This window comes from Jaculus jaculus, chromosome 5, assembly GCF_020740685.1.
Source record: "Jaculus jaculus isolate mJacJac1 chromosome 5, mJacJac1.mat.Y.cur, whole genome shotgun sequence".
In the NCBI taxonomy this organism is placed as follows: domain Eukaryota; kingdom Metazoa; phylum Chordata; class Mammalia; order Rodentia; family Dipodidae; genus Jaculus; species Jaculus jaculus.
The window spans coordinates 133,960,140-133,974,557 of record NC_059106.1 but is presented as its reverse complement, the minus strand read 5'-3'; the positions used below and the strand labels follow the sequence as shown (position 1 = coordinate 133,974,557).

Here is a 14,418-nt window from a genome sequence, read left to right as displayed (position 1 = left end):
TTTTTTTGGACAGGGGAGGTTGAGGTAGGGTCTCACTCTATCCCAGGCTGACCTGGAATTCATTGTATAGTCTCAGGGTGGCCTTGAACTCATGGCATTCCTCCTACCTCTGCCTCGTGGGTGCTGACATTAAAGGCATGTGTCACCACGCTTGGCTAGAGACTATTTCTAATTATCTTTGTGGTTCTAAAATGTAGGACAGGGCTGGGGAGATGGCTAAGTATTAAAGGTGCTTGCTTGAAAATCCTGCCAGCCTGGGTTTGATTTCCCAGAACCCACTTAAAGCCAGATGCATGATGTGGCACATGCATCTGGAATTCATTTGCAGCAGCAAGAGAATGTAGCATGTCCATTCTCATGATCTCTCTTTCTCCCTCTCTTTCTCTCTCTCATACATATACACATCAATAAATAAAAACTATTTTTAGGGACTGGGGAGATATAGCTCAGCAGTCAAGGGCACTTGCTTGCAAAGTCTGTCCCTAGACTCACTTTCCCAGTGCCCACATAAAAAGTCAGATGCTCAAAATGGTGCATGTGTCTGGAATATGTTGGCAGTGGCTAGAGGCCCTGGTGAGCCTATTTGTTTCTCTTTCCCTCTCATAAATAAATAAGTAAAGCTATTTTTTCAAAAAGAACTAGGACAAAGAAGGACTAACACGAACCAGACCATCTAAATGTTAAATTATGAATGAAAATGCATACGAAACACAGTTGTCTTCCTTAGAGCACATTCCATGCCTGGCTTTTCCAAGTGTGGTAAAGGTTTGTGCTAACTCATTCCTGTCCTGGCTCATATATTGTTGGACTGGTGCAGATTTATGGAAACCCAGCTCCATAGCAGTCTTCTGCATCCCTTCCTGTCCTTTTCATCACCTGCACTAGCTACCTGCCAACCAGTGATCTGTGAGAGGCATCTTGGTGGTTTACTCCATGGTGCAAAAATAAACAGAAAGAAGCACAAGGAGGTTAGACAGCAATCCCTCTGCTAACACCAACAACACAGAGGCAGCTACAGGATACACACACACACACACACAACAGTCACAAGAACAAACATTTATTCTATTTTATAGCAGCAAGCTTACATGAGCACCAGGCTCATCTCATACCAAGGGTTGATAACGAGAATCTGCTAAGGTCGTGCCAACTATTCAAACTTGGCACAGTTCTCAGACATCTCTATTTTTAGAATTCTATCAATGCAACTCAGTCTCTGTGTTCAGACAATGATCTGAAGCCCAGATGTCATCCAGATGTTAGCGAGTTGACTCCGCTGTCTTGAAAAGGTGCCCTGGTCCCTGGTGTGGCCCTTGAAATAAGCCTTACTAGGAGTCATATGGCTCAGACAAGCTTACGTCTTCATTTCCTGGTAGCCTGGGCTCTCATGCCAGGTTTGAACTAGCCATAATCCTCATAAGACTACACAATTCACTAAGCTTCCACTCCTCATCTATGAATGTTAATAGTTACAGTGTTTAAATCATGAGTTATGAGAGAGAAATTAAACATGATAGCTTGTGCAAAGTCAAGGTGCCCTTAACTGTCCATCCCAGAGGGATCATAATGTATGAACATACACACTCTTGGGGATGGAAGGGAGAGTGAGAAGGTGACGTAAGGAATATTATTTACATTCAACAAAGCAAGAAGGGCTGGCAGTGTAGCTCAGAAGCAGTGTTGGCCTACCATGTGCAAGGACTGGGGTTCAACCCTCAGCACTGCAAAACAAATGCAGGAAGCAACAAGGCAAGAATTTGGTCAGTCAGCCAAGCTAATTAAACAGCTACCCTGCTCAGGGTACCAGGGATAGAAATATGGAAAATAACTGACAGTGAGGTCCATGCAAAGTCACAGTGACAATAAGAATGGGCAGTGGAGCAGCAGAGGTGGCTTCAAGGTCCTGTCACTGTCTGGAGCTGTGACACACCTCACCCAGAGCTAGGGCTCGAGTTTAGATGAAAGGATAACTTGTGAAGACTGGTTTTGATATCAGGGTCTCAGAGAGACTGAATAGCAGAGATGGAAGAGCCCTGGCTTGGCACATCAGCAGGGTGGCATAGTGATTTAAAGCAAAGTTGTGGGTTAAGAGAGACCTCAGCACTGCCACTGATTAACTAGATCATGTCCTGTGAAGCTGTTTTGTAACCTCTATAAACCCTAGCCATAAATTATTATATATATGTAAATGGAAGAACAGATTAATGGGGGTGGTAATGCTGAAGTGAGGTCAGGGGAAAAGATTAAGTAAAGGAAAGGTGGGGGGAGGGTTAATCAAAATCTAAGAAGGTATGAATAAGTCATATGGAAACCTATGTTTTTGGACAATGGCACACCCAGAAGCCATAGATTGTTACTAGAAAAATGTCAGTGATAGGGATGGGATACCATCCAGTGAGTTGTTGGCCAGGGAAGTCCCTGATGCCCCCAAAACATTACAGGCCATTGCCGAGGCTCTTGGTTTCCCACCAGGAATTGATAGAAAGACCCTACTGCTAAAGACTTCACATACTTGGGCTGCAAGTCACTTAGTTCTTGCTGGAACTGAGCTGAAAACCTCCATGGTATAAACCAGCTGACAGAAAGCTGGAAAAAGCTACAGTCTATGCAGTTCCATAGGTGAGAGAGAAATTACTAATGGAAATAAACAACAGTGGACACTGCAAGCCTTAAATTTGGCCAGCCAGGCCCAATGAGCCAATGGGTACAATAGTGACATGTCTGTTATGGGGAAAACCAACCACTCTAATTGGACTAGAGACCTGCTGTAGGTTGTGGGGGGGGGGATACATGCCTGATAATGAAAACAATGAGTCCTAGGGGAGTAACATCTGCTGGTGTCTGGCTAGACATATATACTATGCTCACCAAAGTGTCTGGTAAGCACTTCTCTTAATGTTCATACCCATGTATTAATGCTACTCTCACTTTTGGTTAGAGAAGCTTCTCTTTTTAGATGGCAGTGACCTCTGGGATAACTCAAAAGATACCATAGTTCTGAGAAGATATGACAGAGGAGTGTTCAGCACTGAAACATGTCTATCACACTTTCCAAGGCTCAGGGTCCATTGCGGAAGAGGTGGCAGAAAGAAAGTAAGAGCCAAAGGAAGGGTAGGACTGCTTACAATGCAATCTTCCAGACACAAAATGGCCTGAATATCTATAACCTCACAGTGCCTGACACTATCTGCACAAGACCCTCATAATAGGAGGAAAAGAAAATGAAATCAAAATGAAAGAGATTGTGAGGGAGAGGGGATATGATGGAGAATGGAGTTGCAAAGGGAAAGTGGGAGGGGAGGGAATTACCATGGTTTATTGTCTATAATTATGGAAGCTGTCTATAAAATAAGTCAAAAAAATAAGAGAGAGAGAAGCTGGGCATGGTGGCGCATGCCTTTAATCCCAGCACTCGGGAGGCAGAGGTAGGAGGATTGCCATGAGTTCAAGGCCAACCTGAGACTACATAGTAAATTCCAAGTCACTGTGGGCCAGTGTGGGCCAGAGTGATACCCTATCATGAAAAACCAAAAGAAAGATAGAGATTAATTGAGATAGGGAGGGGATATGATGGGGCATAGATTTGGGGAGAAATTATCATGGTTTAGTATCTGTAATTATGAAAGTTATCAGTAAAAAATGTTTTTCCAAAAAAATCAGAGCTAATCATAGTGGCTGCCTCAAAAGGTTGTTTCCAGAATTAAATGAGACAAACTTTTGAGGGTTGGAGAGATTTCTCAGTGGTTAAGGCACTTACCTGCAAAACCTAATGAGCCAGGTTCAATTCCCCAATGCCCATGTAAACCTAGATGCACAAAGTGATGCATGCATATGGAGTTTGTTTGTAATGGCTAGAGGCCCTGGCACACCCATTTTTTTCTCTTTCTGTCTATCTGCCTCTCTCTCTCTCTCTCTCTAATAAATAAATAAAATATTTAATAAAAATTTTTAAAAAGATGAATATAAAATGTGGCTGAAACAGCAAGTAATATGGAAGTGGAAAAGCAGCCAGTGACTTGGTAGTGTATTATGGAGTGACAATTTCAGAGACACAGATGTGAGATTTCTGTGGATGAAGAAGGAAATGAACAGTGAAATCAATGTAATCTACTTCCTTGATTCTGAAAAGACTACAAAAAAAAAAAAATACACTATGTTAAAACTCACCCACCAGGGCTCAGGGAATTTTGGGGAAGAGAGGATGGAAAGATTATAAGAGCCACAGGTTGAGACATCATGCCCAGAGGCATTCCCTCCCAAAAGAACTGACTACTGCCCCCGCAATACATAAACTACAACCCCATGGGGAATACCTACAACTCCACTGAGGAGCTTCCCCAATGAAATGGGGGCAGGGATGAGGGAAAAGAGGGTACCAACACATGATGTATCCATACAAAATATGTTGATAATAATAATAATAATAAACATTTAAAAATACACTGTGGTTGTTAGGAGGGATGTGAAGTCACAGAAAGATTGCTCTAGTTAAACGTGAAAAGGGCACGAAAATGTTCAGATCCTGAGAAAAATGGACTGACAGAAGAAGCGTATGTCTATCTTCTGGAAGCTTCCCCTGACCTCATTTCACCTCACCTAGTCTAGTGTCCTTGTCCACACATCCATTTCCAGTGGCTCTTCCTCCCTCCACTTGCAGGCCTCAGATGCACTGGCTACTTGAGGCATGATCCCCCACCCCACCCTGACACAGTCTGGTGATCTATCCCTAGACCCACAAACCACATTTTAGCAAGAGATGCTGGCTGGCGCCTCTTCATCCCAATCCTGTCCTTCCGTGTTGCCTTGAGGCACCCAGGGTGGGCAAAACAGGAAGGGTGGCAGCCTCTAGGGACACTTGACTCCCTAGTTCCTTGACATTTATCTTCCCAGAAGCCACCCATGTGTGCAGTTGAGCAACAGCCCTTCAGGACCCCCCTCCCCCCCACACACACAAACACATTATACCAGTCGGGCTGAGGCTGGTGCTACTGAGGATCAGAATTGATTTTTATTTTGTTTCATTTTAGTTGATCGAAATCAAAACAGTCACATATGGCCAGCGGCTAGTGCAACTGCAGACCATCCTAGCCCACGGACCCCAGCCCCAGAGCGAGAGCCTCAGCATTTCAGAACAACGAGAGCGGGCTCTGCGGGAGAAGGACCAAGTGCCTTGTTCCCATGCAGTACGTGGGTCGCGGCATTGCTGTCTCAAGAGGGGCATGTGGGTGGGCGGGGGGAGTGAGAATCTGCTGATGAGAAGCATGGGGACCGGGGTCCAGATGAGGGGACATAACAGGATGCAGGATGTGGAAGCAACAGGAGGCCTGGAGCTCGGCGAGATGGCGCTCGCCTTTAATCCCAGCACTCGGGAGGCAGAGGTAGGAGGATCGCCAAGAGTTCAAGGCCACCCTGAGACTCCATAGTGAATTCCAGGTCAGCCTGGGCCACAGTGGGACCCTACCTCAAAAAAAAAAGAAAGAAAGAAAGAAAGAAAGAAAGAAAGAAAGAAAGAAAGAAAGAAAGAAAGAAAGAAAGAAAGAAAGAGAGAGAGAAAGAAAGAAAAGGAAAAAGAAAAAGAGAAAAAGAGTTGTCATATGGCAGGTGGGGAGACAAAGCTACCTAGAAAGGGTTTATGTGCTGATTTTTTAAAGATTATAAAAGATAATTAAACAATGGTCATCTTCCTAAGAAAAAAAAGAAAGAAAAGAAAAGAAGAAAAGGAAGCCTGGAGTCGGAGGCAGAGCAAGGTAAGATAGGCGGAGACTTCCCTGAGGACTTCTGACTTCCACCAAACCTTACAAGATCCTAACCCTCCTGTAGACCCTTGGCCTCTGCCCCTCACTGCTGGCCAATCTAATGAAAGCACCACTGAATATCTTCTAACACAAACCACTCCCCACATTCTACAGCGGCATAAACGGAGTCCAGCAAAGGGGCCTTGTGTGGTCCAGAGTCACACGCTGAATCCCTGGCAGAATCCAGAGCAGACGGAACCCTTCCCACTCTCAATGCCAGGTCCCCCCCACACACCCGTCCCCCAACCCCTGACCAGGCTGCACTAGAGGAAGCCCAAGCTTCCGAAGGTGCACTGCAGGTAGACAAAGAGCAGGCCGAGGGAGCCCCAGAGGAGGCACCAGCGCAGCGAGAAGAAGTTGTAGCGGGAGCCCGCCAGGCCCTGCAGCTTGGAGGCGTCGGAGGGGCCGCTGGCCTCGTCCTCCAGCAGCTTCTCGCTGGGCTTCCAGTGCACGATGCCTTCCTGGCAGGCCTCGCAGAACTCGGCGCGGTGCGGCCCGCGGTGCTCCGGGCGGCTGGCCACGTGGATGCGGTACTGGCCGCCGTCCTCCTCGTAGCACTGCTCGCGCAGGCTGGTGATGAGGTTGTCCACCAGGCTCTCGATGTTCTCCTCCAGCATGCTCGACTCGTCCAGCCGCGCCGTGCCGCACTCGTAGCACAGCTGCTTGAAGACGCGCATGCGCACCGAGCCCGCCCGCCGGGCCCGGTCCAGGTACATGTGGAAGAGGATGACCACGTGGGGTGACTGCCAGGTGTGCCAGCACCACGAGCAGTGGAACCTGCAGAGAAGAGGAAGGGAAGTGGAGCCGGTGGTGGTGGTGGTGGTGGTGGTGGTCCCTCCCAGGGAAGTCCGGAAAAAGAAAGGCCTGGGTGCCCACGTCTGAAAATAGAGCTGGGCATGTTTATCATTCTGTGGGCTCATTAGCACTCTCAGGACTCCAGCTACTGCCACCTCCAAGTGCACAGCCTTGGGATCAGAGCAGCAGCCCCAGGGGCCCAGCGCTGGGACCATTGGGGCGGGGTGGGCGGGGGGCTCCTCTTGCCCTCCTGCCCTTCTGCTCCTCGAAGCTTAGCACACAGCGTGCACCTGGTCATTGCACAAAGGATCGCCCCTCCCCCACCACCTTCTCAGGCCTCATTTTGTGTCTGTGAAATGCAGTGTGATGGTGCCCGGTATGGAACTTTCCGCTGGGACCTCCTATGACTCTGAGAAGAAGGTGACATACACCATCTGACTCGGAGATCTTGTCTTCTCTGGGGAGAAGAGCTGCCAAGCACAGACCCGGCACACTGTGGATCTTCAGTAGACCACCGAGATACACAAGATGGAATTGGATGATGACAGACTGCCGTGTTTGCTTCCTAGATCTTCACACTTCATCCCTCGGTGCCGCTAAAGTCCTGAGGTAAGGACAGGGCATATGGATTTTGTGCTCTATTACTCCCATGTCCCCCTGTCTCCCCCCGCCCTCCTCACACACAGACATACAGGTTGCTTTGTCTAAACTGGGTTCCTAGAGTCAGGGCCTCAGGAAGCATGCAGGGAGGGTGGCCCGTGGGTCACCTGGTCAAGTCCCATACCCTGTAGTCCCCGGTGGTGCGCACCTTCAGTGATGGAGCACTCAGCAGCGCCACCATCCCTGACAGGTTCTGTTCTAAGCCACTGTCACAAAGGCTTTTGAGGCAACTGAGTATCCACTGGGCTGACTCTGCCCTCATTGTTGGCTCTGCCCATTCCACAGTGGCTTTGAAAGACCTCTGATGAAGGGCTCAACCTTTTTAAGTAAGACAATGCAGACTTGGCTCCCCTCCAGAGTGTGTGTGTGTGTGTGTGTGTGTGTGTGCACGTGCACACAAATGAGTTATTGACAGGGATCACTCACCTATAGTGGCCAGCCTGGAACACTGAGCGTCCGGCTCTATCAGTGTTTCACTCAGTCTTGCTTTGAACCAGAGTGCCCACTGATTCCAGAGCTTTCAGGGCTCCCGGGAGTCTCAAATTTCGGCTCCCTTGCAGGGCTAGGGTTACAAGGCATGCGTGGCCAAAAACCAGCTATTCTAGAGATCAGAACTGTGGTGGTCTCAAGTCCCCTCGAGCCCTCCTGCTTATGCAGGAAACACACTTAACCACTGAGCTATCTCTCTGGCCCCAGATCTTACATCTTAAACCCAAAAATATCAGACTTGGGGAACACTTTGGTTGAGATGAGACAGACATAAGAGAATTAGAGCCATCTATGCACACACACAGCTAGCTAGAGAGAAGGCCAGGGCTCAGCTGATAATGAGCCCCAGCAGATGTTTCTTGAATTGATTTGAACCAGCATGTATCTATCAACCTCTGTTCTCTGCTTTTTGTCAAGATAGGTCCCAGCTAATTGTTTGCAGGTCTTATAGCAAGAGTACAGCTGTAAGGCTCCTATTCTGTGCCATGACACACACATGTGAACAACCCAGCCTCTGTGTTTGTGTTTTGTTCACACCTCCAAAATACAGGCTCCTGTTGGTCTCCCTTGAATCAAAGGCCCAAGAAGGAAGAGTGCTCTCACTCTACAGGAGGACTTGAGGGAGTGTGAACAGGGAAGGCCGTGACCCCATCCCAAATCCCCGTGTAGACTGTAGAAAGGCAGGTACCTCTAACCTCAAGAACACCTTGTAGGCTGGAAGATGTAGAGCACTTATAAAGTCAGGAACCCTGGGCCATTAATACCCAAGGGAAGTCCCGCCCAAAGCTGGAAGTCTTTGCCACAGGTCTGTAGGTAGCAGAGCTGGATTTAAGGGATGAGCTAAGGGAGATGTGAAGCTGAAAGTCAGAGGGGAGAGTGGTGTGCCCAACTTCACCCATCTACGGAGCTCTAGAGCTGGTTGCTGGTACACAGCAGGAGGTCAGTACCTTACTCCATACTCAAATAAGCTGAATTAAATGAACCAGAGAGATGCAGGCCCAGAGTACAAACTTACTGACTCCTAGGTTGAGGCTTTTTCCAAGGGACCTCATCACCTCTTCCTCTCCATTGTAACTACTCTTCAAACATCTAGCATTGCAGGACACTGAAGACGTTACAGCCCTCCATTTATTTTATTTTACTTTATTTTATTTTTTGGCGGGGGAAACTAGGGTCAAAAGATGGAGCATAATTTTCTCGGAGTCACTAGGGGATCTGGTAGAGCTGCATTTAGAACCAAGGCCTCTGAGACCCTCCCGGCTGTCCCGGAACTGCCAACTGACCTGACACACAGTGGCACTTACTGCGGGCCCAGGCTGCCTCTCCTTGGAGGATGTCCCGAGCCGGGTGGCCCAGGAGCCGCCTGCATGGCCCTCCCTGCCCGGCCTCTCACCTGCCGGCCGCGTGCTCCTCCAGGTACTGCTTCCAGCCAGGACCCAGCTCGTCGGGCTTGAGGTTGGGGTCTATGATGAGTTCCCAGCTGTCAGCTGGCTTGGCCACCTCCATCTTCTCATAAAAGACTTTCTTCCACTCACAGGTCGTCAGGCTGGTAGACATGGTCCTGCTGGCAGGAGTGGAATGTGGAAGAAGAAAAGGCCTGGATAGGTGTGGGCAGGGTGGTTTCTATGGTCTGAAAACCCTCATCCACAGGACTCAGCCTCCTCCTTTGTCACCGTGGAACCTGTTGCTATGGCAGCCAGGCAGGTGCCAAAAGCCAGGGCTGGGGAGAAGGGAAGTCCCAAGGGTAGGTCCCAGGGTTCTGAGCGAGGCTGCCTGGGCAGGCTGGGTGATAACTCTGCCAAAGCAAGCAGGGTGGGAGGCCCCACTCTGGACCAAACTGTCCCCAGGCCTCCAGAAGCCTCCAGGAGGCCAGCACTACGTAGTCAGTGCATGGGCTCCACCCACTGCTCTGCAGCTATAACACCCTAGGGAGTCAGAGAGGACGAAGGCCAAGGAAATGCAGGACATGCTGCTCCCACATCCCAGAGGTTTACATGCACCTCTAAGCCGCGCATCCACAAGACAGACCCAGGCCTTCCAAAACTGCTCCCACTTGACCAGTTATTGCAGGACTAATGAGCTGCTAACATAGAAAGACTGAGAGCGAAGTAACATGTATCCCTTTGCTTGGAGTATCTCAGCTCTTAGAACTCATATTCAGTTCCTGGTCCCAAGCCTGAGTGAGGCTGAGGCTGGAGGATTGAGCTGTCTCTGAGCTGCAGGCTCCTGCTGCCTCAGCTGCTACAGTAGCTCCCTGATGCCCAGGTTGAATGCTTTAGAGACCATGGGGGACTTTGACTCCACATTTGCATAATTCAGAGGAAGGTAATCCCCTGCATAAAGGCAGCCTTGAGCAGGAAAAGACCAAGGGATTAGGTGCTTACTTGGCTGTGCCTAGACTGCTGTAAGGTTTCTGTGACAATAGCTATGATCATTTTACTGTTCTTTAGCCTGGAACCGTACTCCCACCAGGCCCATGGAGAGTAGGCACAACTGGAAAGGGTTACTAGGAACATGACATTTTCAGTGTTGGGCTCCAAACCTGGCACTTACCTCCAAATGATTTCCACATCGGGAGAAGTCAGGGCAATGGCACTGGATCATCTTTCAGAACAGGTACACGCTCTCCCACTAACTCTGTGTGGAAGACCTCAAGACCGAGTTGTAGAGCCACTGGTTGGTATGGCTCTAGGAGGACGTGTTATTTTAAAGCATCTGATTTCTCTATTAGACTCTCCATTTCTTACACAAAACCTCATGATATTGAATTAGGGCTCCTGGGGCCTAGGAATGGGAGTGCTTGCTGGGCTGCGCACATGTCACTGAGGACTCCTGGAAGACAACTTCCAGAGAAAGTGACATGTAGGACCCATGAATTTCCAGGAATCGAATGAAGCCAAGATGAGCCTTGGCCTGCCTACTGGAGCAAAGCTCTGAGGGAGAAGGAGTGTACCACTGTTCCCAGAGCAGATGGCAATGAAGGGAAAACAAAAGGCAGAGAATTGTCAGGGCTTATCTGCTTCATTTGGTTGTTTTGCCTCCCCAGTGATGCAATCCTGGCATCAGCTTTAATTCACAGCAGGAATCCTCTAAGCAGAGACCAAGATAGCTCATCCTTCTACACAACAGCACTGTTTTTACTCAAGAAAGAGCTTCCTTGTGGTATAACCATGAGCGAGAGAGACTGCCTTGGTTTTCTCGGAAGAGCACTGGATGGCTGTCAACTGTGTGGACAGCGGTGTTTCCAGACCAAGGCCACTCATATTTGGCTCCAGAATAAACTATCTCTCATCCCCTTTGAGGTGAGAGCTGTGTCTTTTGCATCAAAACCTGCAAGCAAAATTGGAAACTTTTGTCTGCTAATACGGAATGTGAATTAATAAATACTTCTGTAAAATATTGATTATTTGAATGTTACTTGTTAGAATACTAGGCACATCAAAGTGATGAAAAACTGAAACAGTGTGGGACTCAAAATCATCTGGAAACATTTAAAAATTATATCGCCTCCACCCGAGAGATTACAACACAGTTACCTTCCCCCATTCCAGTGCTGGGAAGAATTCCTGTAGCTTCCAGGCACTGTGCTGCAAGGGTATGCTGTTCCACTGCCTTTCAAAAGCCAAGAACAGCCAGGTGGGGTGGTCCATGCCTTTAATTCCAGCACTTAGGAGGCTGACCTAGGAGGGTCACTGAATTTGAGGCCAGCCTGAGACTACATAGTGAATTCCAGGTCAGCTTGGGCTAGAGTAAGACCCAACCTTGAAATACTAAAAGAAAAATTAAAAAAAAGAAAGTGTCCATATCATTTTTGTTTATAACAACAAAAATTGCCTTCCACTTTTCCCCTTTTAATTCTGTTCTTTACATTCTGTGCCATTCTTTTCCATTCTTCTCCACAAATATCCATCAACAAAAGAATAGATGCCCATATTGGAATACAGTCTCACAATGTTGAGAAAAGAAGTACCTGCATATGATAATGCTAAAGTTTTACAAGCTGAAAACATAAATGATATTATTAAAATATCGATACTATTAAAAGAAAAGAAAGCCCATCATGGCACACATGACTAGTGTACTTTCAGTACTGGGGTGGCCGAATGCAGACCGCTCTCTCATGTTCAAAGCCCACCCACACTGTGTGGTTTTATGATGTGGGTGAGTGTGTGTGTGTGTGTGTGTGTGTGTGTGTGTGTGTGTGTGTGTAGCAAAAGCTGGCTGCTTGCTTGCTTGCTTGCCTGCTTGCCTTCCTTCCCTTCCCTTCCCTTCCCTTCCCTTCCCTTCCCTTCCCTTCCCTTCCCTTCCCTTCCCTTCCCTTCCCTTCCCTTCCCTTCCCTTCCCTTCCCTTCCCTTCCCTTCCCTTCCCTTCCCTTCCCTTCCCTTCCCTTCTCTTCCCTTCTCTTCCCTTCCCTTCCTTCCTTCCTTCTTTCCTTCCTTCCTTCCTTCCTTCCTATCTTCCTTGTTTGAGGTAGGGTCATGGTCCAGCCCAGGCTGACTTAGAACTCACTCTGTAGTCTCAGGCAGGCCTCAAACTCACAGCCGTCCTCCTACCTCTGCATCTCAGGTATTGGGATTAAAGGCGTGCACCATCACGCCCAGCAGCAAAGGCTTGAAAAAAATATTTTATGTATTTATTTGCAAGGAAAAAGAGCAAGAATGGTCACACCATGGCCTCCTGCCACTGCAAAAACAAACTCCAGACCCACCCAGGCAGCATTTTGTGCATCTAGCTTCACGTAGGTACTGAAATTTCAAATGGGAGTTGGGGGGAGGGAATCAGGCTTTGCAAAGAAGCACCATTAAGCGCTGAGCCATCTCTCCAGCCTGAACAAGGCTTTTTTACATTGTGTGTCTGTGTGTGTGTGCATGCTTGAACACACGCCCACATGAATTAGTGGGAGTATACACGCCATTGTACACACGGGGATCAGATTATGGTCCTTTTTACTTTGCTTGAGGCTGGGTCTCTTCATTCACAGTGCATTTGTCCAGCTTACCCACAAGCTTCTGGGGAACTTTCTCCACTTCCCACCTCTCCTTAGGTACTCTGGGATTACAAGTGCCTGTGACAACATCAGGCTTTTGATGTGAGTTCTGGGGCTATGAACTCAAGTACTCACTCATGTGTGGCCAGCACTTTGTCCGTGGAGCCATCTTCCCACTCACAAAGGCTTTTTTTGTAAAGCTGGGAAATGACTACCATAAATGTCAAAAGCACAACAATGTCCATGGGGAGAGAAAAAGGTGATTGTCATCATGGATAATTAAGGCTTAGGGGTGGGAGAACTTCCCAGAGACTGGAAAAAATTTTTATGGATATCTGTTTTTCCAAGATTTAATGTACAATTACTCTACAAATTGTAGGTCTATGCTTTAAGTACTCTTCTGGAGTTATAATCTACTTTGCAAAATAAAACTCCACTTGGAGTTGGTGCTTGTGCATGGAGAGACACAAGGATCTAGTTTCATTCTAGCAAATATAGATAGCCAGTTTTCCTAGCACCTTTTGATAAAGAGGCTGTCCTTTTTATTTATTTTTTATTATTATTAGTTATGTAAACAGCGTGTATACAGCCATGTCGGTATCATCGTTAGCCTCTTCCCTGTCCTCCTCCCTCCCCAGAGACCCTCCTCATTGGGAATGTGGGTCATGCCTTGTGGGGTTAGCCATCAGTTATAGGGAAGAGAAAATGTCTCTGTGCATAATGACCCAATGTATGGCTCTAACAATCTTTCTGCCTCCTATACCGCAAATTACCCTGAGCCATGTTGGGTTCATTTTAAGTCTACTTCAGTGATGAGGTCTTGGAAGCCTCAGTGTCTCTGGATCTCTGGCTTGGTAGGAGCTGAGTTTTCTCGTTGTCTATCTCCTTCACCTTTGTGCTGGCACCAGGTTCACCAAGAGAGCAGAACTCTTGCTCATTTCTCCAACTCCTCTTGTTATCAATTGGGTAATAACTATTTTTTACTTTTTTAACAAAAAATTTGAATGGTTTTAGCTGCATGGATTTATATCTGGATCTTCTCTTCTAGTCCATTGATCTACATGTATGTTTTGGTGCCAGTTTCATGCTGTTTTTATTACTATCACTCTGAAATATACTTTGAAATCAGGTATGGTCATACTTCCAAATTTATATTATTTTGTTCAGGATTGTTTTAGCTATCTGAGGTCTTTTATTATTACAATTTAATCTTAAAATTATTTATTTTATGCCAGGTATATTGGCATACACCTTTAATCCCAGCACTTGGGAGGCAGAGGTAGGAGGATCACCATGAGTTCGAGGCCAACCTGAGAAAATAGAGTGAATTCCAGGTCAGCCTGAAGAAGAGTGAGACCCTACCTTGAACCCCCCCCCAAAAAAAAAATATATATATATATATAGATAGATAGATATAGATATATAGATATAGATATATAGATATTATGACAGTGAATGGTGGATTTGGCATTTTGGTGGGGATTGTATTAAATCTGTAGATTTCTTTAGATAAATTAATCATTCTCACAGTATTGGTTATTCCCATCCATGAGTGCAGATGGATGTCTTTCCATGTTTCAGTGTCTTCTTCAGTTTCTCTCCTGAGAGTTTTAGTTTTCTTGTAGAAATATTTTATTTCCTTGGTTAGGTTTCTTCCAAAATTTTTTGAAGCAAATGTGAATGGAATTATT

At 47.0% G+C, this 14,418-nt stretch overlaps 1 protein-coding gene across 1 annotated transcript; it reads right to left on the bottom strand.

The window, feature by feature from the left end:
- Positions 1-6,058: 6,058 nt before the first annotated feature.
- Rtp2 (receptor transporter protein 2) lies at positions 6,059-9,296 on the bottom strand. The gene is made up of 2 exons (XM_004654285.2): positions 9,133-9,296; positions 6,059-6,572 (listed from the first exon to the last, which is right to left on the bottom strand). Exons 1-2 carry the CDS (start codon positions 9,294-9,296, stop codon positions 6,059-6,061), a joined length of 678 nt encoding a protein of 225 aa, XP_004654342.2.
- Positions 9,297-14,418: the final 5,122 nt, after the last annotated feature.

What these genes read in the sequence shown, in the direction of transcription:
- Rtp2 (XM_004654285.2), bottom strand. Translation starts at nt 9,296, where the DNA reads ATGTCTACCAGCCTGACGACCTGTGAGTGGAAGAAAGTCTTTTATGAG. An exon ending in GAGGAGCACGCGGCCGGCAG is followed by an intron (nt 6,573 to 9,132) that starts GTGAGAGGCCGG and finishes TCTTCTCTGCAG; the next exon opens with GTTCCACTGCTCGTGGTGCT.